The sequence below is a fragment of the Lynx canadensis genome, chromosome B4, assembly GCF_007474595.2.
Source record: "Lynx canadensis isolate LIC74 chromosome B4, mLynCan4.pri.v2, whole genome shotgun sequence".
Taxonomy (NCBI): domain Eukaryota; kingdom Metazoa; phylum Chordata; class Mammalia; order Carnivora; family Felidae; genus Lynx; species Lynx canadensis.
The window spans coordinates 34,788,772-34,815,740 of record NC_044309.1 but is presented as its reverse complement, the minus strand read 5'-3'; the positions used below and the strand labels follow the sequence as shown (position 1 = coordinate 34,815,740).

Below are 26,969 nucleotides of genomic sequence, written 5' to 3'. Positions count from 1 at the left end.
CCCTAGGCACTCCAGAAACCATGTAAGCAAACTGTCTTACTTCTGTCTGTACCCTCTCTGTTCAAGCCCAGGATAGGGGTGAGGCAAGCAGCACAACAGAAGCACCAAAAGAAAAGTCTGGCACAACTCTGTGACAGGACAAAGGTCTCTGCACAGCAGCTGGCTCACTTGTTCCTCAGTTCTATGGGCCTACATTTCTCCTGCCCCCTCCCTATGCCTGCCCATTCCCTCTCCTGCAGAGCCTCCCCCTCCTGCAGATCCTCTAAGGGATCACAGGAGGATTTACCACCTGCAACCCAGCCCTCACACCCTCCTGCCACTGGCCCCCAGAGAGCCTCTGAGGGGAACCAGTGGGGCCCCAGCTCGCAAGCTCCACCCTGGCCGACTAGCACACAGGTGCAGGCCTCTGTTCTCACAAACGGTGAAGGGGATTCAGGGGAAATGGGGCAGGGAGGGGTTTGACTGCCATCCAGAGCCCAACCTCTAGGGCTGAGCTGCCCCTCCCCAAGCACTGACTCAGTGTGATCCCCATCTGTTTGCCACCCCTGCATCTCCAGCCCCGCAGGTGGGTCACAGTCCTTACACAGGCCTGCCTTTGACAGAGAGCCTTCCTTGGATAAAACTAAGAAGGGAAACTAAGCTCTAAAGCTTTCTGTGCTTGCTTGGGGAAAGAGTGGGTCCTTGTTCTCACTGCCAGGTCACACATCCACACACAGACTCTGAGATAGCTGTCACTCAGGGCTGGGTCACCAATCAAGGCCAACTACACAGCCAGGGACAGCACATGGTTGACATGAAGCAGAACCCCACCAGCCAACTGAAACAAAGAAATAGGCCAGTTATCTGAACATACTGGCAAAAACATACCCATAACTGAATCACCCAGGCCGACATGAGGTCAAGGCCTAGAATTATTTGGAAAATTGCCACACTTCTTCATTTCAGTCTGGTTGTGAAGACTCGAACTAGAAGTGACTTCAGAGATAGATTTTTGCTCTCATGCAGGAACATGCATGCCAAAGCCATGGCTCTTTGGCATGGAGGGTGGGTCTCAGAAGCTGGCCTCCCAGCCTCCCTCTTTCTCCCTTTCTCCTCCCCTTCCCTTCCAAGTCTAGTAGCTCTGCCTGCATCCTGTTCTCCCAAATCCTGCAGCTTCAGCCATGTTCTCTCTCACCTGTGATCCGAATAAATGATTTTGATTCCAATAAACCCAGGATGCTTTTCTGCAAACATACAAGCCACTTCTCTGTAAGTCTTCACTGACCACTCTTGGCTATGGACAGTCCCATTCAGTTCATACACCTGAGAGGGAAGCATGGTCCTGGTCAGACATCAGAGGTGAGCAAAACTTCATTCCCATTGCCAATAATCTCTAAATCTCTACAATTTCCTTGTCCAGTGCCTTCAACAGCTTCTGACACTTATCAGAAGTCCTAGTCATGTCTGGAATAATGCTCTTGAATACCACAAAGCTGGGGTGTCTGCCTGTCTCATTCATTGCTGGGTCCTTACATCTGTAACAGTGCCTGGCACATGGTAGGTGCTCAAAAGGTATTTGTGTAAAGAATGAAGAACAGGTCAGCTGGGGAGAGGACAGCCAAAAAGAGGAGACCAAGGACCTACTTTATCTTCCCATTCTCCCACTCTTAGGTGGGATGTCCCCTCAGGTGGACATGGTTAGGGGCAGAGTGAGAAGAGCCAGGATTGGACCGTGGGTAAGACAAAGTAGAAAGACACAGTGGAGAGGACAGGGGTATAAAGAAGTCCCCTCCAAAGTGCCCACTTGGCAGGTTGGGCCACACCAAGCCCATGGTGACAGGCTGGAGGGGGTTGGAGCAATGACATGGCCCCTGCCGCTCCCTCTGCCCTCTCCTGTCACTGGGTCAGCTCTCACCCCTGCACAAATTGGCAGGTCAGGATTCAGGACAGGATGTGGGGGTTTCCAAAGAGGTTGTGGGGCAAAGGAGGATGGGAAGAAATAATATGCAGAAGGTATTTCCACGAACATCAATTAAAAACGCGCAGTGTACAAGGAACCAGGCTAGGCATTGAAAGGGGTAAACAAATGTGAGTGAGACAAGATGCCTGCCCTTAAGGAGTTTCTAATTTAGTGCAGACAGACTCTATTCCTTTTTTTAATACAAAGAGGAAGAATTAAGTGCTAAATAGAGGTTTATGGGATCTCAGAGGAAAAAGGTCTCCTTTTAACTGGATAGGATCAGAGAAGTTTTTCAGGGGACATGGCGGTGAGGTAGGACTTGGAAAGGCAAGGGGGATTTGATATGCAAGAAACTGAGAAGCCTGCTCTGCAAGCAAGCCAAGCAGCAGCCCCGCTGGTGAAAGCATTGCTAGTGTCCTGGTGTAGGAAGCAATGGTTCCACACAGAGCGAGAGCCCACCAGGGTGCAGGGAGCAGAGGCTGAGAGGCAGAGTGGGAGCCTCGAACTATCTCACCACCTAATGGAGAGGAATCCTTTCTCCTCACTGGGGTCAATTCTTGTATCCTGGCATCCCAGGAGCTGGATGCTCTCCAGGACCCTTTTCTCCTTTCCCACAGGTCCCTTGCCTCACAGCACCCTTGCCAGCCTGGGGCACCTCCACTTTCCCTCTTAGCTGCACCCTGCAGGTGCCACCTTCTGTTGCAGGACAGCCTCCTCTTCTCCCCAGACACACAGAGCAGCTTTTTTGTTCTTTCATCTCTGGATTGGGGGGGGGGGGGGGGGTGTCTGTTCTGCTGCCTGGGTTGGGGGAAGTGGGGTGAACAGGCAGCTGTTTCCAGCTCCTTCTCTTGGCCCCTTTGGCCTTGGCTCTTTGGTTTCCTCTGCTGATGCCCCAGGGAAGCCTGGCCTCTCACACAATCTCTGGGCTCAACTATTGGAAGGTGTATCTTCCCTGATTGCATGGTCTAGGAATGGACAACAGTGCTTACTGAATGTTAAGGCTGCCAGAACTTTCCAGAGGAGAGAATTTTAGGTACCGCTAGCTCAGTATCTAGTATAATCTATTATTATTATTATTTACTGAAGGGGATCAGACCATGCCACCCTAAAATATGCCACTTTTGCATAATAATTAAAACAATTTTTAATGTTTATTTATTTTTGAGAGAGAGAGACAGTGTGAGCAGGGGAGGGGCAGAGAGAGAGGGAAACACAGAATCCAAAGCAGTCTCCAGGCTCTGAGCTGTCAGCACAGAGCCTGATGTGGGGCTTGAATTCAAGAACTGTGAGATCATGACCTAAGAACTTGGATGTTTAACGGACTGAGCCACCCAGGCGCCCCAGCATAAGAATTATTTTGAGTGGAAGGCAATTAAGCAGCAAACACAGAGATCTTTGCTCTCCTCCTATCTGCCTAAAAGGACATAAACTTCTGTTGGTGCAAGTTCCCCCTTTCATCTCCCACACCAGGAAAACGACCCTTATCATTGGAGACAGAAGGGCAGTTCTGAGATGGGTCTGCACAAACAAAACTTACTAACATAACTCTTATCTTCTATTAGTCTCCCCCATATATTTACTATCCCACAATTTACTGCCCCAGAAACCCAAACCTATTGCCTTGTCATTTCTCCACAAATTATCGCCACTTGTTAAAACAGTGTATAAGTACCTGTTCTACCCACTTCTTTGGGTCTTCACTTTTTTCTACAAAGGTCTCCATGCACATAAAAATTAAATATTAACATCAAATAAAATGTGTATGCCTTTTCTCCTGTTAATATGGCTTTTGCCAGTTTAACTTGCAGGCCCCAAAAACAGAACCTTAAGAGAGTAAAGAAAAAGTTATTTTCGTTCTTTCCTACTTCATCAGATATTTTTTATTAAAATTTTTTTTAATGTTTATTCATTTTTTGAGAGAGAGAGAGTGCACAAGTGGGGAAGAGGCAGAGAAAGAGGGAGACACAGAATCCAAAGCAGGCTCCAGGCTCTGAGCTGTCAGCACAGAACCTGATGTGGGGCTCAAACTCACGAACTGCAAGATCATTACCTGAGCCAAAGTCAGATGCTCAAAGGCTCAACCAATGGAGCAACCCAGGCGCCCCTTCACCAGAGATTTTTAAAAAGAGAATTCTTCCTGTCACTGATCAAGGCTTCAACAGACTTCCAGGCACTCTGTTAGAATCTTCAAATCTTTGATGCTGAAAAAGCTTATATGCTGTACCCCAGCAGTTCCCAAAGTGTGGTCAGGGAGCCCCTGTGGGTCTCCTAGACTTTTACAGGCAATCTGCAAAATCAAAAACTCTCCTCATAAAAATTTTAAGATTTAAATTTAAGATTTGTCTTTTACATTCTCATTCTCTCCTGAATATGCAGAATTTTCCAGAGGTTGCATCATGTGTGACAATATTAGTCTGACAAATAATGCATTGTGTGCTTATGTAGACTTGTGTTTTGGAAAGTTCTCAGTTTTAATCTCTAATGAAGGCTATATTATACAAGATATAGTAGATAATATCCACATAAACAAAAACTTTTTGGGATCCTCCAAAATTTTTGAGTGTAAAAGTTTGAGAACAATTGCATTAACCCATCCCAGAACTGATACCTGAAGCTGTCTTGGCCTTACCCAGCTGATTTGCAGAAGGGAAGAACATAATTCTTCACTGTGCCTTGACTGCTGTGTCGTTACTGAGTCATGTGCCCACACAGCCCATCTGGATTGCAGGCCACTGAGGGCAGGATCCAGGTCATCTGGGTCTTCCCACCTCCCCTCCTTTAGCACCAGAGAAGGAGCTCCATAAATAAGCATTAACTGAGGAAGAGCACTGTCCACTTGGAGTTTCAAAACTACTCAGCCCCAGGCAGCATGTTTTGGAGAATGGATAAATAGATGGATGTTGGAGGGGTGGTAGTGCCAGCAGAACAGAAGGGAGACAAAAGAACCTTTTAGAAAAATCAAACCAAGACAATTCTGTTTACAAGAAGATCTTTGGCATACTAAACAAGGATGTACAGATATGCAAATGATACAACCAGAGGCTTGGTGGGGGTTTGCCTATGGCAGCAGTTCCAAGCCATCAATTCTATCATTGCAGTACTTATTGCTGGAGAATCTGGGACCCCTGCCTTGCAGGGTTCCAATCCCACTGCTAGTTCCCATAGCATGGAAAGCCACAAAGATGGAATCTGGCTCCTGGGGCGGCAGATACAGAAGCCCCTGGTCTCTTGGTGCCTCAGTAAATCACCACCAGGGCCGCCTGTGCCTTGTGTTCTTGGGCTTCTGGCCTCCAGCCAAGAATCTGCAGGCTTTGTGGAAGCACCTAGGACAGGATCTGAATGTTCAAGAGCACCCCTATTTCAAGGAGCAAGAGACCCTTTTCAGGGGGAGACCTGCAACTCCTCCCGGCCTCACAGCTAGACTGAATAGAACATTGCTGTGAAGCATGGTACTGGAGGAAAGTTCACAGCTGGCTAGGGGATTCTGGGCAGGCTTCTGGGTTTAGGCTCACAGTGGAGATACAATCTGCCCCAGCCAATCATACCTCATAGGATCGTTGCAAGGATCAGATGAGTTAATATTTGTAAAGCACTTTAGAAATGATAACAACTCAGAAAAAAATAAAAAGAATAAAAAAGGAGGAGGGCACCTGGGTGGCTCACTTGGCTAAGCGTCCAACTCTTGATTTGGGCTCAGGCAATGATCTCACAGTTCGTGGGTTGGAGCCCCACGAACACTGGGCACAATGGGCTCCACACTGACAGCACAGATCCTGGTTGGGATGCTGTCTCTCGCTCAAGAAAGAAAGAAAGAAAGAAAGAAAAGAATGTATAACTATTGGGTTCCTGGCTGTCTCAGTTAGAAGAGCATGCTCTTGATATTGGGACTCTTGATATTGGGATCATGAGTTTGAGCCCCTCATTGGGTGTAGAGACTACTTAAATAAATACATAAAAACTTAAAAAAAGAACGGAAATGATAACTATTAATAATAATATTATTAGCATCAATCTTATTATCATCACCAGATGTAGAAAAACAACCCCAAATCTGTAGTTATCCTAGAAAGATGAGTTGCTAAAGCACCATTCATTTACCAGCCATTTACTCAGCTACTAGGTGCCAAGCATATGCCCACACTTTCATGTCATCATCTCATTTAATCCTCAAAACTACAACATTAGGTAGTTCTTATTTTACAGATGAGGATTTTGAGGCTCAGAAAGCTTAAGAAACTGAGTCATACTCCACAGTGGGAGTGAGGGCTGGAGGTCTGCTGAGTTTCAGAATCTTGCTGACCCTGAGTGTCTCCAGTCATCACAGCAGCCCATCTTTCCCTTTCTGTGATAGTGACAGTTAGGGGAGCTCAATGTCTCAGCTCTGGCTGCACTTTAGAACCACCTAGGGAGAGGGAAATGCTTGGGTCTCACCCCAGACTAATTAAATCAGAATCTCTGGGGTAGAACCTCTGGGGTGGTTTGTTTGTTTGTTTGTTTGTTTGTTTTTAACCTCCTCAGGTGATTCTAATGTATAATGTACAGCTGGGGTTAAGATCTACCATTTTGTGGATTTGAAGTAAACAGCATGAATACAGCATAGTAGGATAAATGCTATTATAAAGGAGAGCAGTTAAGAGGGTCCCTCCAGTCTCGATCGTCAGTATTCTTGCAGTTATACCAGTAACACGAAACAGGGGTCACTTCAGCAACAAGCCAGGTGGAATTTTCAGTGGAGGCTCTGCCAAAAATCCAGGAAAAACCTTGGGGGGGGGGGGGAGGGTGGGATGGGTAGAAGTGCCAGTAATGTTTGTTATACAAGTGACAGCATCCAAGAAAACATCTGGGAACAACCATCGTGGGTTCTCTGCCACTGCCTGTCTCTCTCCCAAGACCCCCTGTCAATAAGTACCAGCAGGGCAATCTCCTGTTGATAATCCTCTGGGGTCTTATAAGAGCTCCACTCTGAGGACTGGCCAGGACCCAGTCTGGGCCTCAGATTCTGGCCGTGGGGGAAGGGACTGGAGCCCAGGAGATAAGACCCGCCTAGCAACTGTTGCTAAAGGCAAGTAGCCTTTGTTATCAAGCATTAGTAACACAATAGGAGGCTGAGCAGCCAGGATAGTCCATCAACATCATCCCAGGCCCTGAATTAGCCCCACTAGCAAGAAGGGGGAGGTTGTGCGGCTCAGCAAAAGAATTCCAGTGCAGACGGTTTTTAGTTGTTAATGTGTTGATGGCTCCCCCTACTCTGGCTAATGGGGGGCATTAAGGCATAGACTCTCTATTGCAAGAGGCCTTTGTTCCAGGGTCAGAGCAGAACAAATGGTCACATCCCATCCCCCTCAGCCTCTCCAGAATCCCAAATCCCAGCAGCCTTCCACCTTCTAGGATGGTGGGGGGTGGGCAGAGTGGGAAGAGAGGTTAGGAGCGAGGCAGGGTCCCCAAGTTAAATGTCCTGGAGCCCACTCAGCATGGTAAGGAGAAAATACCCCCGCAGAAAAGGGGGAGCAATGGAGCAGGAAACTGCTCCCTCCAATTGCTCAGCATCTTCCCCTAAATGCTTCTCCATCGGGCTCAAGATGAAAGTCACAGCCCTCAAACCGACCAAGACCCAAACCCTCCACAGTTTCCCCCCTCCCTCATTTTCCCTCCACCCCCTAAGGAGCCCAGGGCTCCTCCAGGATTTGACGGGCTACCTCCCCCATGCCCCACGCTGAGAAAGCTGTTGGAATGGCCCAACAGGAAGCAACCCCCACCCCTGGCCCCCAGCAGGGGCCAGCAGCACTCTGGGTGAATCATCAGCTCAGCCAATCCTAGGGACTCTCTTTTCCCTACAGAAGGATGAGACTTACAGCAGAATGCCTTCTCTGGGGCTCCTTTTGAGATTAAGCCTGGCTGCCTTAGTGCGCAAGTCCAGCACCCTGGCATCTATCCAGTCACCCAATCAAGTCACCAACGTGATCTTGGTCAAACTCTGGCTTTTCCAAGCCTCAGTTTCCACATCTGTAAAATGCAACCTTGCTATGCACCTCACGTGCTTTGTAAAGGTCAAGGCAAAGAAGGCCTTTTCTCAAAGTGTGGTCTGGGTCAGACCATCTGCATTAGAATCACCGGGAGGAGAGGAAGAGGCTAGTTAATTTTGTAGCTTCCTGGTCCTACCCAAGAGCACAGAATTAGAACCCTGGGAGGTCAGGGTCCAAACACGAATTTTAAAGAGCACCTCTGAATTATTCATATGAACAGCCAAGTTTGAGGACCACAATCAACAAGCATGATTATCACTCTTGGTGCCTCTTGGCAATATAAGATGTGGGGCCAGTCTGAAATATCTCACGATCTGACATAAATAACGAGGCAACAACTGCTCAGTGCTGAATACCCACATGACCAGGAGACAAAGAGGGGACATACGGACTGACACAGTCCTGGGAAGGGGGTGAAGGAGGGATTGGCCAACCTACGAACCAGCCTAAGTGGGACCCAGACAGGAGGAGGGGCTTAGATGGGGGGCAGGTGGGGAGCGCATGCTTGCAGACAGAACGATTTCCTAGTCAAAAAACATGGGAATAAATTGTTCCAGGAAGCGCAGTTTCTTTCACCTTACCTAGGCCAGGTCCAGGGCCAGCTCATCTCTTACAGAAATTCTTCTCTTAAGAGGTTGTTGGACACTCTCTCTTCCTGGAAAAGGATCATTTGTGTACTCTGCTCCCAAAACCAATGGAAGCTCTACTGAGGGACAAAGGTCAGCCCCATTCCCACTTCCCAAGAACTGTGCTTAAAGCTTTAATTATCAAACAAACGTCAGATCCTGGGGGAGATAGGCACCCTTACTTGAGAGCCAGCTCACCAGGACCCTCCAGGGCCTGGCCTTGAGCTAACCTCAAGGAGGGTATTAACATAACTAAGAGAAAAGGTGGGTCAGTTGGGAGAGTTGAGCCTTGAGGAAGCTTTGTCTCAGAAGAAGGGAAAGGGAGCCCTGACCCACAAACTGGAATTACTGGTTCTTGGGACACGTAAATCCCTCATTAGAAAGTCCTTGAACACTTTAAATCAAACTAGGGGTAGTAAAGTCAGTTTAGGAATCCCACAGAGAATTTTAAAAAATTTTTAGAATGCAAAAATATCACAATCTGTACATTGTATTGTTTCCTAGAAAGTTTCATAGATACATGTGAAAACACTGTCTTCAGGATGCCCGGGCGGCTCAGTCTCTCAGTCAGACTGTGAGAACCGTCTTACAGTTCATGGGTTCGAGCCCCGTGTTGGGCTCTGTGCTGACAGCTCAGAGCCTAGAGCCTGCTTTGGATTCTGTGTCTCCCTCTCTGCACCTCCCCTGCTCATGTGTGTTCTCTATCTTTCGCTCTCTCTCAAAAAAAAAAAAACAAAAAACAAAAAAACATTAAAAAAGAAAAAGAAAACACTGTCTTCAATAAAGTCAACTTATTCGAGCACTTTCCACCCTCCCCCCACCCCCCCGGGAATTCATTGGATTTTTCTCAAGGTTAAGAACACTGTCATGGACTCCCGTAAATTCTCAGAGCTCAGTGACCAGGCTTATGAGGGCTCTGGTTCAACAACACATTTCTGGCTATAATTTGGCTTTAGGAAAGGCTACAATTTGCCTTCAAGGAGAGAACTTACCAATCAAGAAGCTCTAAGTGTCTGGTCTGATTGATTTTTCTCCAAAAAACAGCATTCTGCCTTTCTCATTTATATATCTGTCTCTTATGAACTTGCTCAATGTGTGTCAGTCCTCTGGAGCTCTATCACTTCTGACTGTACAAACAATACAATTTCTGAACCTATAAAGACCATGGAATATGGTAACAAAGCCAAAATAATGCCATCCTGAGGGCCTTGCCACAAACTTGAAGGTCAGTCACCAAGGTGTTGACGCGCTCAATAAATATTTCAGTGAATGAGCAGACTAGTTAGGATACAATATAGGGGAGAGCTCTATACGAAGGTTACTTTCCCCAAGCGTCTTAGAATCTTTAACCATCTCCAACGTTTGTGAGGATTCAGAAATCCTTCCCATTCCCACAATACCCAAATCCTTCCCACAAATAGTCCTCAGGGAAGTTCTCTCTAACAGATATCCCAGAGGAATGGTCTGGGAGCATCTGATCGCCTGGGGCTGCTCTCCTGAGTGAGGCCTCCCCTATTGTGGAAGCCATCCTAGTTGTCTCCTACTTTTAGAACAGCTCCTTCTGAGTCCACTTCATGAACTTTCCATCTGATGTCTGTGTGCAGGGCCCCCTTCCAGGCCCACTCCTCCTCTCATCTCGCAGCTTCTGTGGGAACCTCATCCCTTTCACAGTTTTAAAGATTACCTTTCTGCAGACAAATGTCAAACATGTATTTCCAGGCTAGAACCCTCTCTCCTCTGGGTTCCAAAGTCATATATTCAGCAACTTCCTGGACATCTTCATAAGGATGTCTCATAGCACCTCCATTCTACAGGTTTAAAACCATTTCTCCCTTCCCACCCAGCCCCTCCTCTTATATCCCCAATGTCACCATCAATGTCACCACCAGACAACCCAAGTCGAATACCAGCCAGTTGCAGTAGAGTCCTCACCACCAGAGTTAGTCAGTAAAACCTCTAGATTCCTCCTCCAGCACACGAGCTCTTCCTCATCGTTGATACTGTGCCTGTGGCCTTGTCATCTCATACCTGTGGTCTCCCTACTCTCCCAGCCTCCATCCCCACCTCTTTCACTGGGTGACCCTCGCACAGCAATCTGTTCTCCCCAGGCTACCAGGGTGATCCAATTGCCAGACCCAATAGCTGTCCCAGTACCAAGAACATGATCCTGAGGGACTCTGGGAAGCTAAATTTTGATATGAAAAGAGACAGGGCAAGAAAGGTCCAGGCATGAGGCACTGCTCAGAGCCCAAGGGCAGGAAACGTTGAGCAACTGGGAGGCACTGTGTATCCGGGAGAAGGGGAGAAGGGGAGAAGTGGAGATCATGAGAGAAGATGGGGTAAAAGGGCAGTGAGGGTGAAGGTCATAATTTTGTGGGAGCCAGCCAAGTACAGTTCAGGTTTCCTTGCTCATGGTCATCCCTGGAAGGACACATGTCCCCTTTGAGATGAAGGCAGCATCCAGTCCCTATCCCAATACTGGAATTGGGAGCCTGTGAAGACCTACAAGGTAACATCTGAAAGTCAAGCCAGAGCAGAGGAGAGGAGAGGTGGGCTCACCGGGAACAGCATGGCTCTGAGCTCCAGGTAAAGTACATTGTCCTGGTAGAACTCCTCCAGTGCCTGGAAGACATAGTCTCTGAACACTGGTGCATAGTGGACAAGGCCAGAGATTGTGAAGAAGATACTATTAAACTTGGACCAGACAGCATCTTGGTTTGCATAAGCCACCTCAGGGTTCTCGGTCATCAGAGTGAAAGTCTGAAGAAGTCTGCATAAGACATAAAGAGGGTAAATTGAAGAAGTGTGTTTCAAGCCACCACCTTCAGGCATCTGCAGGAGTCTTGCCCACCTCACTTCTCCCACCCAGAAGAAAACCCAGATGCATCACAGTGAGCAGTGATAAGAGGCCAAGGAAAGCACCCCAGGCTTTCTGATGGAGGCCCCCATCCCTGAGACCTGCTTTATGCTCCTCAGGGCACAGCTCAGGTAGGATGTTCCCACCAACCAGGCTGTCTTGCTCCCCTGTGCATGTTTGGCCAGTCTGACCCCATTGCACCCTAGACTAAGCCTCTTCAGGGGGTGTTATGCACTGAATTGTGTCCCCCTAAAACCCGTATGTTGAAATCCTCACCCTCAATGTGACTGTATGTGGAGATAGGTCCTTTATGGTGGTAATTAAGGTTAAGTGAGGTCATTACAGTGGGGCCCAAATAGAATAGGGCTGGTACGAGAGATGCCAGGAGTGTGCACACAGAGGAAAGGCCATGTGAGGACACACTGAGAAGGCAGCTGTCTGGAAGCCAAGGACAAAGGCCTCAGGAGAGACCAAACTTGCCAATATCTTGATCTTATACTTCTAGCTTCCAGACCAGTGAGAAAATAAATTCCCATCGTTTAAGCTACCTACTGTGTAGTATTCTGTTGATGGAAATAACTCTGACTCAGGTTTACATCCCTGAGTAGCCATTTACTAGCTGTGTGGTCTTGGGCAACTTCCTTAACCATACTGAACTTCACATTTCTTACTCATAAAGGGAAATAATCTCAAAAAAGCACTCTATAGATGGTTCTAGGATTAAAAAACAGTTATTACTTATAATATTACTTTACAAATTTGTTAGGAAGTTGCTTCATCATGTTTTCAAGCTGTTTCACCCACCAATGGACCATCATTATTCCAGGAGCTGGGAACTTTTCCTCTTGCTGGAAATTAAGCATCTAGACAAATCTCATTTGATGCAACAATAGTGTCACTTTTAATACCTTTTGCAGATCAGATTGAATTTTAAATGAACCAGAAAATTACTATTTGAATGCTTTTGTGAAGCAAAGTATCCTGTAAAGTTAAAAGAAAAAGCCTCCTGATATATATATATATATATATATATATATATATATATATATTTTTTTTTTTTTTTTTTTTTTTTTTTTAAGTAGGCTTCTTGCCCAACACAGAGCTCAATGCAAGGCTTGAACTCATGACCTTGAGATCAACACCTGAGCTGAGATCAAGAGTCGAACTAGACGCTTAACTGACTGAGCCATCCAGGTGCCCTGATTTTTTTTAAGGACAGATTTTCATAAATGGGGTTGTACTAAGACATACCTGTACACCACCCACTACCTATGATGAGCATGTGACACATTCTTTCTGAACCACACTCACCTGTTGTCAAACTCAGTGACATTCTGTAGCTCCTTTCGATATTTCTCCAACAAAACCCACTCCGAACACTCTGCTGGTTTAGGAGTGGGGGGCGCTGGATAAGCAAATTTGAACTTCAAGTACCCGCTTGGGGTGACACAGAAATGGCAGTGGGGCCTGTACGTGACATTTTTCACCAGCCAGTTCATACTCAGGATGCTGAAGTCATGGACGTGTAAGGCAGCCCCTGGAAAGGGAAGGAGGGCAGGGGTAGAAGTGAAGCAAAAGAGGTGAAATCCAGATTCCAGGGCTCAGGGGCTGTGAGGACAGTGCAGATGGACAAGAAGTGAGAATCACAAGGTTGCCTATCTGGCAGAGTTCCCCACAACTGCACATCATGTACCTTTCCCACTCCAGCGCAAAGACTTCCCAGGCCTATGTCTGCCATTATCTCCCCAGGATGGCCACTGCCTGCTTTGCTCTGGTTTAAGAAGGGAGCATCCCTCACTAGTCAGAAGCCATGATGACCTCATTCAAGAGAGGGAGCCCAGGGGAGCCTGGGTGGCTCAGTGGGTTAAGCGTCAGACTTGGGCTCAAGTCATGATCTCACAAGTTTGTGGGTTCGAGCCCCACGTTGGGTTCTGTGCTACAGTTCAGAGCCTGGAGTCTGCTTCGGATTCTGTGTCTCCCTCTCTCTCTTTCTCTCTCTGCCCCTACCCCACTCACACTCTGGCTCTCTCTCTCTCAAAAATAAATAAACATTAAAAAGAGAGAGAGAGAGAGAGAGAGAGAAGCAGCCCAGGGGCACCTGTGTGGCTCAGTTGGTTAAGTGTCTGATTTTGGCTCAGGTCATGATCTCAGTTTGTGAGATTGAGCCCTGCATCAGCAATTCTGTCAGCGCAGAGTCTGCTTGGGACTCTGTCTCTCTCTCTTTCTGCCTCTCCCCCACACATGAGCTTGAGCTGTGTGTGTCTCTCTCTCTCTCTCTCAAAGTAAATAAATAAACTTTAAAAAGGGGGGGGAGGGATGAGCTTCAGCCCTTGCTCCCACCCTGGTCCTGTTTGCACAACTGTCCTCAGTCCTCTCAGCCTGCTCCCAGTGCCCACGCTTTGGCTTTGCATTCCCTGCTTCCAGCCAGTATCTAGGCAGCTTCTGGCCTGCAGGCTTGCCATTGATGCCCTATGCTTCTTTCAGACCTGACACCAATCTAGACTACAGCACTCCTCAAGTCACAGTATACACTGTCCCTCTGCTCTTCCTGCTCTGTCTTAGCACCTGGCCTTGACACGGGCCACTTAGGTGTCACAGCTGTGTGAGCTTTGGCATGTCACCTCTCTAAACCTTATGTCCTCCATCAGGTGGGGATGTGACTTTACCAACTGCACAGTTGTTTCTTTGTTTTTTTAGTCTCCATATTTAACATTAAAATAAAAGAGGTATAGGGGCTCCTGGGTGGCTCAGTCGGTTCAGCGTCAGACTTCGGCTCAGGTCATGATCTCAAGGCTCCTGAGTTTGAGCCCCGCGTCGGGCTCTGTGCTGACAGGTGTGTCTTCCGCTCTCTCTGCCTTCCCCTGCTTGTCCTCTGCTTCTCTTTCTCTCTCTCTCAAAAATAAACATTTTTAAAAACCCAAAATGTTATAAAATAAGAGGTATAGAAAAGTCCTTGTAAGCTGCAAACTGCTATTTACCTGTGCAGGATGGTAATTATTTTACTTCTCATAGAAATGTATATATACTATAGACATACACTACTAGAAATGTGTTTATTCAAGAGAAACTTTCACATCATACTCTGGTACCTCAGCCTGAGACGGGGCAGAAGAAGCAGATGTGGGAAAAGCTGTGAAGAAAGCAGTAGTTCCTATGGGCCTAGATACCCGCTTATGGGTGGACACATCAGCTTTGTCAGGAAAGACAGTGATGCCCAGCACCCACTCCCTGCTGTCTGTCTGAGGCAGAGTCCCCTTGGAAGCAGGGCTCTGGGTTTCCAGGGTGAAGTGGCAGCCCCCTCAGACCGCCCCCTTCCTAGTCTGTGAAGCAAGAACAAAGGTGCAGAGTAGCCAAGTGGGGTTCTTGCTGCTCCATTTATTTATTTATTTATATTAAATTTTTTTTAATGTTTATTTATTTTTGAGAGAGAGAGCACAAGAGGGGGCAGGAGGGGGGGGGGGAGGAAGACACAGAGAGGGGAGGGGCGGAGAGAAAGGGAGACACAGAATCCAAAGCAGCCTCCAGGCTCTGTCAGCACAGAGCCCAATGTGGGGCTTGAACTCATGAGCTGTGAGATCATGACCTTAGCCAAAGTCAGACACTTAATCAACTGAGCCACCTAGGCGCCCCTACTATTATTTTTTTAAGTAGGCTCCACACCCAATGTGGGGCTTGAACTCCTGACCCTCAGAACAAGAGTCACATGCTCTACCAACTGAGCCAACCAGGCACCCCTCACTGCTCCATTTAGAACAATAACAGCTCCAATAACAACACTAGCTCCAAGTTTAGTTCTCCCTACCTTCCCAGCACCCCCAAACCACCATCTCCAAACCTCTACCTTTTGGCATCTTCTTCAGGATATTAAACACCTCACTTTTCTCAATGAGAGTCTTGGCCCGGAAAAAGTGCATGCTGGGAGGGAACTTCTGGGTCCTCATCGCCTGTGTCACCTCAGCCTTTTTGAGGGCCATGAGCCTCTCATTGGCTAGCTCCTCCTGTTCGGTCAGCACCAGCTGCCCCCCCAGCTGCATCATCTTCTCTCTCATCAACAGCTGGTTCCATGCTTCATCTATGGATATGGCTGAGCAGAAAAAAGGCATCGCCACGGCCAGAAGCAGGGAGAGCAGGGCTGGCCACCCAGATGGGCCATCCACAGGCATTGGGATGCCTGGAAGAGGAAATTGCTCAGATGGAAACCTGACAGGACTAAAGAAGGGAGTAGGTCAGCAAAAATGTGCAGATTTAAACGTCAAACTCTGATTTTCCTTCTACCACTCTGTTTTCAGATTACCAGGAGGCAGCATACAGAAGGGTTCTTCTCTGAGACCCCAGAGGAAAGACTTCCAAGTACAGACATGAAGGGGTTTCCCAAATAATAAGTCACCATAAGGCCTTCTTTAAAAAAGTGGACCTTTTCAGTCAGCAAGCCCTGCTCACACGTAGAGGAAGACATTGCAATCAGATTTTTAGTGTTTCACTTTTTTTAAAAATGTTTATTTATTTTGAGAGCCAAAGAATGAACCGTGAGATCATGACCTGAGCTGAAATCAAGAGTCGTTGCTTCCACCAACTGAGCCACTCAGGCACCCTGAGTGTTTCACTTTTAAATATCACCAGAGAGTAAGAGATCACAAGACATATAAAAAAGCCTCTAACGTGATAAAGGAAGTTAAAAACAAACAAAACAAATAAACAAACAAAACCACACATGTACAGAGAAGGAAGACAAGAGAAGGAAATAAAAGAAAAATTCAAAAGAACCATACTTAATATCCTAAGAAGGATATGAAAAGATATTGTGCCCATAAAACAGTTACCGAGAATTATTATTATTATTTTAATGTTTATTTATTTATTTTGAGAGAGAGTGTTTGAAAGGGGGAGGGACAGAGAGAGAGGGAGAGGGACAGAGAGAGAGGGAGACAAAGGATCAGAAGGCAGGCTCTGTGCTCACAGCAGAGAACCCAATACAGAGCCTGAACTCAGGAACTGTGAGATCATGACCTGAGCCGAAGTTGGACCCAACAGACAGAAACACCCAGGTGCCCCAGCCACAGGGAATTATAAAAAATAAGCAGCATGAGGGGTACCTGGCTGGCTCAGTTGATGGAGCATGCAACTCTTGGTCTCAGAGTCATGAGTTTGAGCCCCATGCTAGGTGTAGATTCCTTAAAAAAAAAAAAAAAAAAAAAAAGGGACACCTGGGTGGCTCAGTTGGTTAAGTGACCAGTTCTTGGTTTTGGTTCAGGTCATGATCTGACGGTTCATGAACTTGAGCCCCAAGTCAGGCTTTGTGCTGACAGTGCAGAGCCTGCTTGGGAACCTCCCTCCCTCCTTCCCTCCCTCTCTCTCTCTCTCTTTTCTCTCTGCCCCTCCCCCCACTTGATCCCCCTCTCTCTCAAAATAAATAAATAAACTTAAAAAAAAATAAGAATAAATTTCAAAATAGGGGCACCTAGGGGCGCCTGGGTGGCTCAGTCGGTTAAGCGGCCGACTTCAGCTCAGGTCACGATCTCACGGTCCGTGAGTTCGAGCCCCGCGTCAGGCTCTGGGCTGATGGCTCAGAGCCTGGAGCTTGCTTCCGATTCTGTGTCTACCTCTCTCTCTGCCCCTCCCCTGTTCATGCTCTGTCTCTCTCTGTCTCAAAAATAAATAAAATGTTAAAAAAAAATTTTTTTTAAAAATAGGGGCACCTGGGTGGCTCAGTTGGTTGATTTCAGCTCAGGTCACGATCCCAGGGTTGTTGGATGGAGCCCCGTGTCATTAAGATTCTGTCTGTCTCTCTCTCTCTCTCCCTCTGCCCCTCTCCCCCTCTTCCTGACTCTCTCTCTCTCTCAAATAAAATAAATTAAATAAACAGAATGAGAAGAGCTTTTAGAAATTAAAAATACAAGAGCTGAAATCTTAAAATTTACTAGCAATATTATAAGATGGAATTGAAGACCATCTTTTAGAAATTAAGATGAAATAAGAGAGAAACAAATGAGATGATTATTGGCTCAGGAAATCCAACACCCAAATGACAGACATATCAGAAGAAAAAAAAAAAAAGAAAAAGAAAAAAATAGATTGGAGAAAAAAGTGAATAAGTAAAACAAGAAATTAGACCAGAATGTAAGACCTGCATCTCTGGATTGATGAGACTCTCTGGGATCCTATCACAGCACGACAGTTACTCAATAGTCACACCACGAGATATCATCTTGCTATTTCAGAACATTAGCATTCAAAGATTCTAAAAGCTTCCTAACAGCTGCTAGTCCAGGCTGGCAGTGAGCAAGGATTGAACAGCGGAAGGAAAGAAACTCACCTTTAGTGGTCTCCTCCTTCTAGACACTGTTAGCACTTTACCTGCTTATTTATTTGAATTACATTTATGAAATGTGGGGCACCTGGCTGGCTCAGGTAGAGGAGCATGAAACTCCTGATCTCAGGGTCATGAGTTTGAGCCCCATGTTGGGTATAAAGATTACTGAAATAAATAGATATTTTTTTTTTTTTCAAAAAGGAATTGTTTCTTCATACTTCATAGTAGGATATGGTATCCTGGAAAGAATCAAGACTATAAATTGGAAGACCTCAGGATCAGTCCCAAATTAGGATGTCTTTAACCATGAGACCTTGGACAAACTGTTTAGTGTCTATGGGTCTCAGTTTTCTCATCTGTGAAAAGGGCAAATTATACTAGATCAGTGGTCCTCAAAGTGTGATACATGTTTCATTAGTGATACATGATATCACTGTTTAGGGTGAATAAAAAAATTTAAAAACAAGTTAATTTAAAGAAAGATATGAAATAAATAGAAATGCAGGGATATGATGAAAATGGAAAGCTTGCTAATCATTGAAATACATTGTCTCCAAGGTCCTTTCCAGGGCTAACATTCAATTATTCAATGGTACATCAGACACCAACAGGGGATTTTAAGAAGGAACTGGACACTATTTACTCTAGTACCACAGCTATGGTAGGGTAGCTACCCGAATCAGAGAGTTGGACTTTTGAGGAACCCCTTCAATTTCATGAAGTCTTTGACTCTGTCTTGAGGCTACAGTGTTTGCCAACAGCTGAAACCTCTAGGACAAGAGGAGAGTGACATTTGTGTCACCATCCCACCCATCTCATGCTGTGTCTTCCAATCGACAGCCCCAGCCCCTTTCCCTCTCTCCTTACTAACACATAACAGAGGCCACTAAGTTCCTAAATCTCCAACTCTGTCCTCTCCAAGGACACCAGAAGTACCTGTGTGCCCCAACATCTAGCAACTTCTCCTGGCCTGACAGATAAAAGTTTATCTAACACTGGTCCAGGACCAGTCTGCTCAAGCATAAGGAGAAATAATCCCTGTGATAATTACTGCTATGCTTACTTCATCTCTCTCCTCATGAAAAGTTTCTTTTACTTTTAAAAGAGAGTGCATGAAAACTCTATAAAAATAGTTTGCTCCCAGAGTAAGAACGAGGAAACGGACCATGTGCATCTGTGACTCTGAGTGAATGTCCTTGGGCCCACAACCATTTTCAAAAGCCTGTTGTAGAGAAAGGCTATGCACTTCCTCCGCACCGAAAGTCACAAACTCACCTAAGGTAGGGGGCAGGGAGGCTGCTGCCAGGGAAACAAAGCCCGAGTACCCAGCTTCCCAGCTACCTACTGGAACCTCATGAGCTGGACCCCCACCCCAGGGGATCCCAGTTACCTCAGAGCAGCTCCAGAAACTGCAGACTGTTTGCTGAGTCCCCCGACAGCTGTGTCAGAAGTACCAGAAAAGCTCACCATCCTCTTTTCACTTCCTGTTGGGGCAGGTTTCACTTCCTCTCAGCCTCATGTTGCTCGGGTCTCCAAAGAGAGGCAAGGAAGATAGTCTGGCAGAGCTGAGGCAACAAGTAGGCCTGCGTGTATGGGTTTACGTTTATGTGCGTGTGTGAGCATTTATGCACTTGTGGGGTGATTTATGTGTGTGTTTATATGTGTTCAGGTGCATTTTGTGGCAGGTTTTTGTGTACATCTTTGTGTGTGTGCATGTGTGTGCATGTGGGTTTATGCATGTGGGGATTATATATATGTTTGGGGGGGCAGTTGTATGCATCTTTGTATGTGTCTATGTGTTTATGTGAGTTTATATGCACATGTGGGCTTATGTATGTTTTGGGGGAAGATATATGGGTGTTTGTGCGTGAGATGTCATTGTAGGGTCCAGAACATAGCTTAGACAACAAGCGCCACAAAGAGGTACTCCAAAATCTGCTCATAAACTTTGGGCAGTATACCCCTCCTTAAAATGTGACTGTCAATTGTGGGGCAACCCACTAAACAGCGGGTAAAAAAGTAGATATAATAGAAGGTACGTTTTAGGGGGAAAATCAGGGATCTGGAAGCACAGCAGTTGAGGAAATAAGGAGGGGTGAGGCAGGAGCTAGGGTGTAAGGAGGAGCGGCCAGAGGCAAGAGGGATAATGGCTCTTGAGGGAGAGCTGAGAGAACTGAGCCTGGCCATTCGTAGCTGTATGGCCTTGGCCTTGTTATTTAAGCTCTCCTTGTTATTAAGAGCTCTCCTTGTTATTAAGCTCTTCAGGGGTGCCTGGGTGGCTCACTGAGCAACCAATTTGGGCTCAGGTCATGATCTTGGGTTTGTGAGTTTGAGCCCCACGTAGGGCTCTCTGCACTCAACACAGAACCTTCTTCAGATCCTCTGTCTCCGTCATTCTCCGTCTGCCCTTCCTGCTGGTACGCTCTCTCTCTGTCTCTCTCTCAAAAAAAAAAAAAAAAAAAAGACTCTCTATGCTTCAGTTTCCTGATCTGAAAGTGGAAGTCATAAAAGCAATGACTACGTGGGTGCACTGTGAGAATTAAATGAAGAATGTGTGCAAAGTGCCTGGAGCATAGTAAGTTCTCAAGAAACAGTAGCCATTACTATTACGGGAAATAACTATCGTGATAGATCATCCAGGTCAAGGTAAATAAGACATGTGAGACTGTACCAGTGACTTCTACAGCACTTGCCTGCCATGTGCCCCTCTCCTTCCCAGCCCTGTCTCGGGCCGTCTGCCTCCAAAGACACCCACAAATCCTCCAGCACTTCCACTTCTGCATCTTCTGAACAACTGGAACTTCAGGGGCCCCTGACATCATCTTCTCCAAACAGTAAAAAGGTCATCTGTTTCATAAACAGCAAGAAATTCGCAAGTGAAAACACAGAGGAACTAAGAATTCCCTCATCACAAGTTCAACATTAACTTGTTCAAAAGTCAGTGAAATCAAAAGAAACAAACAGGTAGTAAAGACAGACAAAATTGACTAAAGTACAAGGGTAAGAGGGCAAATTGCCAAATTGTGAACATAAATCACTGGAATATTTTTTAGGATACCAGATCAGAATTAAAGATAAAGCTTTTCTTGGTGCATCTGGGCAACTCAATCCGTTAAGCATCCAACTTCAGCTCAAGTCATGATCTTGTAGTTCATGGGTTCGAGCCCTGTGTTGGGCTCTCAGGTGTCAGCACAGAGCCTGCTTCAGATTCTCTGTCCCCCCCCCCCCTTTCTGTCCTTCCCCCACTTGTGCTATCTCTCTCTCTCTCAAAAAAAAAAAAATTTAAAAAGATGAAACTTTTCTTTCCAAAAGCTTTGGTTAAGAGTAAGAGCTAATGTTCACATCCCAAAGGCTCTGGAGACTCCAGCTCACAGCTGGGCCAGGAAGTGCAGTAAGCCAGGGGAGGGAGGGCTGTGGGTCTTGAGGCTGGAGTTATTGCATCAGGCTGAAGCTGGTTGGGCCAGGGGAGTGGGGAACCAGATCTTGAGACAGAAACAGGGTGGAGAGGGGCAAGTGCATACCCGGACACAGGATCAGAAACAACAAACCCAAGCAGGGTCAGACCCGGGAGACTGACCAGCAGGATCTGCACACCTCTCTGCCTTCTGGGGCCATCAGACACCCGGGGGGTGTGGCTGTAAGCACTGTTTAGCAGAGCAGGTGTGGCATCTGATGACAGCAAGCCCCAGTGTACAATGGTGAGAACATGCTGGAAGAATATTCTGCCACATGAGGAGACCATAAAATATGGAACAGGGCTCTGCTTTTTACGTTTTATTGAAGACAACCATCAGAAACAGAATTGGCTTTGTGTTCAGAATCTGAAAATCTTCAGGGCAGAAAAAGGGAACCAAAGCATCTTTTAGTGACTACAAAGCTTAACCTAAATGAAATGAAGTCTGAAAGGACAGGTGGGTTATGACCCTAAACTGGAGACAGGAGAGGATTTCAGAATTGAAGATGGTGTTTGACTACATAAATATTTGAGAACTATTTTCATTAAAACATTTCCCTCTCCCGTCAATACCATGAATCACATGCCATTGAGACGTGTAACATATGGCAAAGCATAGGAGAGTTACTTATGGTTGAAGGTGTGAAGTGCTGGATCCACCACTTTTTTTTTTTTAATTTATGTTTGAGAGAGAGAGAGAGAGAGAGAGAGAGAGAGAAAGAGAGAAAGAGACCTTGAGCAGGGGAGGGGCAGAAAGAGATGGGGGGCAGAGGATCCAAAGTGGGCTCTGCAAGCACTGTCAGCACAGAGGCCAATGCAGGGCTCCAACTCACAAACCTTGAGACATGACCCGAGCCAAAGTCAGAAGCTTACCAACTGAGCCACCCAGACACCCCTGGATATGCCACTTTTATACAAGATAAATAAGGTTTTCTGACCCCCAGAGTTAAAAAAAAAAAAAAAAAGGAAATAATATCAGCTAAAACCTCTTGAGAATTATATATATTGCCTATTTTAATCCTTTAGTTGTCTTATAAGGTAGGGACTATTGCTAGCCCCCTCGACAAGAGAGTACACTGAAGTATTTGGAGAGAGGTAGGTCACTTGCCCAAAGTCACACAGCTGGTAATGAGTGGAGTGTGGACTTGCACTCAGGCAGTTTCCACCTACTGCCTTACCTGCTGGCAAGGAAACAGGTCTTCAAGGTGGCAGGGAGCCACTGCTGTGGGAAAGTGGCCCTTGAGACAGAAGGGCAGATCCCGGTAGGAGAGCCCAATTAGCAAACGTGGGACACAGGAACAGGTATTATCGGGCATAAGATGATTTTTCCAGATACTGGGAGCTTGCGCTTTTATTTATTTATTTATTTATGATGTTTATTCATTTATTTTTGAGAGAGAGAAGGAGACAGAGAATCCCAAGTAGGCTCTGTACTGTCAGAGTCTACCCCGATTTGGGCTCAAATCCGTGAACCATGAGACCATGACCCGAGCCAAAACCAAGAATTGGACACCCAAGCAACCAGCTGAGCCACCCAAGCGCCCTGGAGCTTGTGCTTTTAATGGCCAAAGCAAAAAAATTAGTTCTTTCAAGGAATTGCTGATTGATTTTGAAAAAAATTCTTCACATCTATCATCTATGAGCTTAATGCCTTTATCTGCAATAAGGGGAGAATAACAATATTCCTCCTGCTAAGTTTTTTTTACCAAGTAAGTGAGGGTGTGTGTTAAATTAATGCACATGAAAATATTTCTAAAACTACAAAGTAACTATGCAACTATACAATGTAAGTAATGTTCCCTATACAAATCTTTTTAAACTGTTTTTTTTCTGGCTTCTTAGAGCATGATGAACATAATTTGACCTTTCATTGATAAGTCAAGATCATCATTATGAACATTTATTATTATGCTTTGTATTGCATACTATCACTATATTTAGTAATACTGTGACACTGTTTGATCCTGTCCTAAATGGCAGGGCTAGTATATACTTTTTATATGATTTTTCTGTTCCTCCCCATGCAGTTAATATTTACTTCTGGTGGGTCTCTTATCTAGCGATCTTCCCTGTAATGTGTTACTCCTTGTTGACTGTGGACTGAGACCCAGATAACTAAACTTGCAAGGAACGTGGGTCCTAAGTGAGACCTTCTCCAACTTTCTTATGAGTCAGAGTATATTCATAAATGCATGGACTGATTTTCAGTTACAGATGGGAGATCAAACATGTAAATTAACCTTAATTCCCCTCTAAAGCCTCACTAAAATGACAGTGAAGAGATTTATTATTTATTTGTTTGTATATTTATTTAAAATATTATCTATTTATTTTGAGAGAGAGTGTGGCGAAGGGGCACAGAGAGAGAGGGAGAGAGAGAATCCCAGGCAGGCTCCACACTGTCAGTGCAGAGCCCAACATGGGGCTCCATCTCACAAACCTTAAGATCATGACCCAAATCAAGAGTTGGTTGCTTAACTGACTGAGCCACATAGGTGCCCCAAAGAGATTTTTTTTCAAAAAGCATATTCCCATAAATATGAAAAAAACAGGAATGGAGAAAATAACAAAATACTTTGGAAGCTGGGAGGTAGATAAACAAGTGCAAATAACTTAGAAGATGTAAAAAAGTAGAATCTTATGGGCGCCTGGGTGACTCGGTTAAGCACCAACTTCAGCTCAGGTCATAATGTCACAGTTCATGGGTTCAAGCCTCTTGTGGGGCTCTGTGCTGACAGCTCAGAGTCTGGAGCCTGCTTCAGATTCTGTGTCTCCCTCTCTCTCTCTGCCCCTCCCCTGCTCATGTCCTGTCTCTCTCAAAAATAAATAAACATTAAAAAAAATTTTTTTTTAAATAGAAAAAGGTAGAATCTTAAACCAGCAGTGAGTACATCTAAGAAACAACCTTGGGTACTTCTGGAAGTAGGGTGAAGGCAGATTGGGAACAGGAGGAACAGAGGACTGACTGGAAGCCTTTATTTTTTAATGTTTATTAATTTTTGAGAGAGAGAGAGAGAGAGACAGAGTGCAGAGTGTGAGCAGGGAAGGGGCCGAGAGAGAGGAAGACACAGAATCCGAAGCAGGCTCCAGGCTCTGAGTTGTCTGTCAGCATAGAGCCTGACATGGGGCTTGAACTCATGAGCCGTGAGACCATGAACTGAGCCAAAGTTGGATGCCCAACAAACTGAGACAACCAGGGGCCCCTGGAAACCTTTTAAAGGAATGCCTAGGAAAAAAGCCATGCAAACTAGAGCTTTTTTTTTTTTTTTTTTTTTTTTTTAAGCAATGTGTACACCCAACATGGGGCTCAAACACATGACCCCAAGATCAAGAGTTATGCGTTCCACTGACTGAGCCAGCCAGGCCCTCAAACTAGAACATTTAAACACAAGGACAAAACCAGACCCCTAGAGCCAGAGACATTCTTCCTGTACTCTTCAGCAGAGCACTGCAGATTTATTTTGGGGAAGACTAAAACAGTTTCTGGCCTAGTTAAGCATGATGTACAGGGCTCCTGGGTGGCTCAGTTGTTTAAGCGGCTGACTTCAGCTCAGGTTATGATCTCACAGTCTGTGAGTTTGAGCCCCGCATTGGGCTCTGTGCTGACAGCTCAGAGCCTGTAGCATGCTTTGGATTCTGTGTCTCCCTCTCTCTCTACCCCTCCCCCACTTGTGCACTGTCTCTCTCTCTCTCTCTCAAAAATAAATAAACATTAAAAAAAAGGAAAAAAAGGATGGTGTATCATGCTAAAAATGAAGATAATATTGAAATATTGCATACTAAACAAGACTTTCTTCCCTACTAGTCTCTCAGACATCAGCAACCAACTTCATACCAAGAAAAGGGAAAAGCCTTCAACCAAGAAAAGGGAAAAGCCTTCCCTGGGGCTTTCACCAGCCCCCAAGAATAGCCCTAAAGATACTGACAGGGATTTACCAGATCACCCCTCCCCATGTACACAGGGCTTGTAGCATTACCCCATTCTTAAATAGAAGCAGACATCCAGGAGCCACTACATTTGAGGAATCTATTTTATGACAGAGCAAAAAGTATCATGGAAGAAAGAGAACGGGGAAAGCAAAGAAAACTCCATCTAACATTATTAGTGTCAGAAAGGTAAAAGAAGGTATTGTACCCATGAAACAAGAACAGGATGCTATAAAGAAGGGATAGTCAAAGGGTGAAAAATAACTTAGCAGGGGTGCCCAGGTGGCTCAATGAGTTAAGTGTCTGACTTTGGCTTAGGTCATGATCTCACAGTTTGTAGTCTGAGCCCCACATCAGGCTCTCTTGCTGTCAGCATAGAGCCTGTTTGGGATCCTCTTTGCCCTCTCTCTCTGCCCCTCCCTCTCTGGTGCTCTCTCCCTCTCTCTCTCTCTCAAAATAAATTTTAAAAAATAACTTGGCAAAAATGAAGGAGAGTAAAAATGAAAAACTAGAGAAAAGTTGAATGATAAAGTTAACATCTTCCAGAAGGTAAAACAAAAGGAAGATTGAAGGGAAAAGATTTTTTTTTAAGAAAAAAATCAAATGTATGAAAACTGCACATTGCAGAAAGAGAAAGCAGAGTGGAGAAAAACCAAAGAAACCATTCAAGAAAATATCTTAGAACAGAAAGACCTGTGAGTCTAGACAGAAAGGGTCCTTGGGAAGCCCACCAAACAGATGAAAATGAGCCCCACCAAGGCCATCACAGTGAAGTTGTGGGGACTTTGGGGACAAAGTGAAAAACTCCAAACCATCTATAACAAGAGGGTGAACCAGAAGAAAGGAATTCAGGGGATCCAGGAAACAGAGCAGCTAACACAAGAAAGGGACAGAGCCCAGAGCCCAGAGCAGTGCTGTATCCCTGGGGGCAGCCAGTCCTCCAGCAGCTGGAGCTGGGAAAAGAGCCTCTGGGGAAGCATTTTGTCAGGATGAAATTGGTAGGATATCTAATATGTTTGGTTGCATTAAGGGTTTCCGAAAAGAGAATTTGAGGATGAATAAAGGGGAAAGATATAGAAACTAAATAAGCAAGCAAAAGACAATTATGAATTCCATGAAATACAGATTGTGCTGAAAAGGAAAAGTTATCATGGTGAACTACATAGCTTAGCAGTGTCCACACATGATTATTAATACAGCACCGAATATAGAATTAACAAAATCATATAAATACATAGGGATGATGGAGAGATAGGAAAACGTGGGTGTGGTGGTAGAAGTAGGGGGAAGAGCTGAGAGATACCTACATCTTCAACAGCAGGAAGCCTGCAGCTAATGCCTAAAACAAAATAAATTGAGAATAGCAGTATAAAAAGTTATCAGGGATATGGAGGGAGGTGCTTCACGTTTCAGCTGAAAGGCTTGGAGAGCCTCCGGGAGAACAGCATGGCGGGTGAGGGGGCTGTAGGGTAGGGGTCAGTCTTGTGGAACCCTCTGACTCTTAAACAATGGGCCTGAGTGCACGGTATGGCCCCAGTCAGACTGTCTTCTTCCTGTTTTTCAGGCTGCCGGGTGTGCCAGTGAAGTGACCTTGCAGAGTAGAGAGATGAGTGGTATCACACACAAACCACAAATGTTACACCCCAGCAGAGCTCAACAGATGGTCACTAACCAAAGACTGGAGAATTCCTACAGATGAGCCATTTCATGTTTCTAAAAAGCAAACTCTGAAAAGTAAGACTGAGGGATCCAACAATTCATCACCCTTGAAATTATTTGCTCAGGGTCTACCTGCTTCGTCAGATTGCAACACTTAGTAAATACATGTTCAAA

At 45.6% G+C, this 26,969-nt stretch overlaps 1 protein-coding gene across 9 annotated transcripts in view; it reads right to left on the bottom strand.

Annotated features, from left to right (window-relative positions):
• Window positions 1-19,249, bottom strand: part of ADA2 (adenosine deaminase 2) — a 56,665-nt gene extending 37,416 nt beyond the window's left edge. For 5 of the 9 annotated variants that reach the window (XR_003970168.1, XR_003970166.1, XR_003970169.1 and 2 more), the window contains exons 1-5: window positions 19,146-19,240; window positions 15,287-15,654; window positions 12,757-12,982; window positions 11,148-11,358; window positions 1,175-1,302 (exon numbers count right to left, since the gene is read on the bottom strand). Coding sequence is in view for 5 of the 9 variants with exons in the window: in XM_030321330.1 (XP_030177190.1) it covers window positions 1,175-1,302; window positions 11,148-11,358; window positions 12,757-12,982; window positions 15,287-15,654; window positions 19,146-19,225 (1,013 nt within the window). In the remaining 4 variants the exon portion in view is untranslated. Of the gene's footprint in view, window positions 1-1,174; window positions 1,303-3,611; window positions 3,710-11,147; window positions 11,359-12,756; window positions 12,983-15,286; window positions 15,655-19,145 lie in introns of those variants that run through there. The other 4 variants (XM_030321333.1, XM_030321331.1, XM_030321332.1 and 1 more) reach the window with 4 other exon arrangements.
• Between the last annotated feature and the right edge of the window lie 7,720 nt (window positions 19,250-26,969).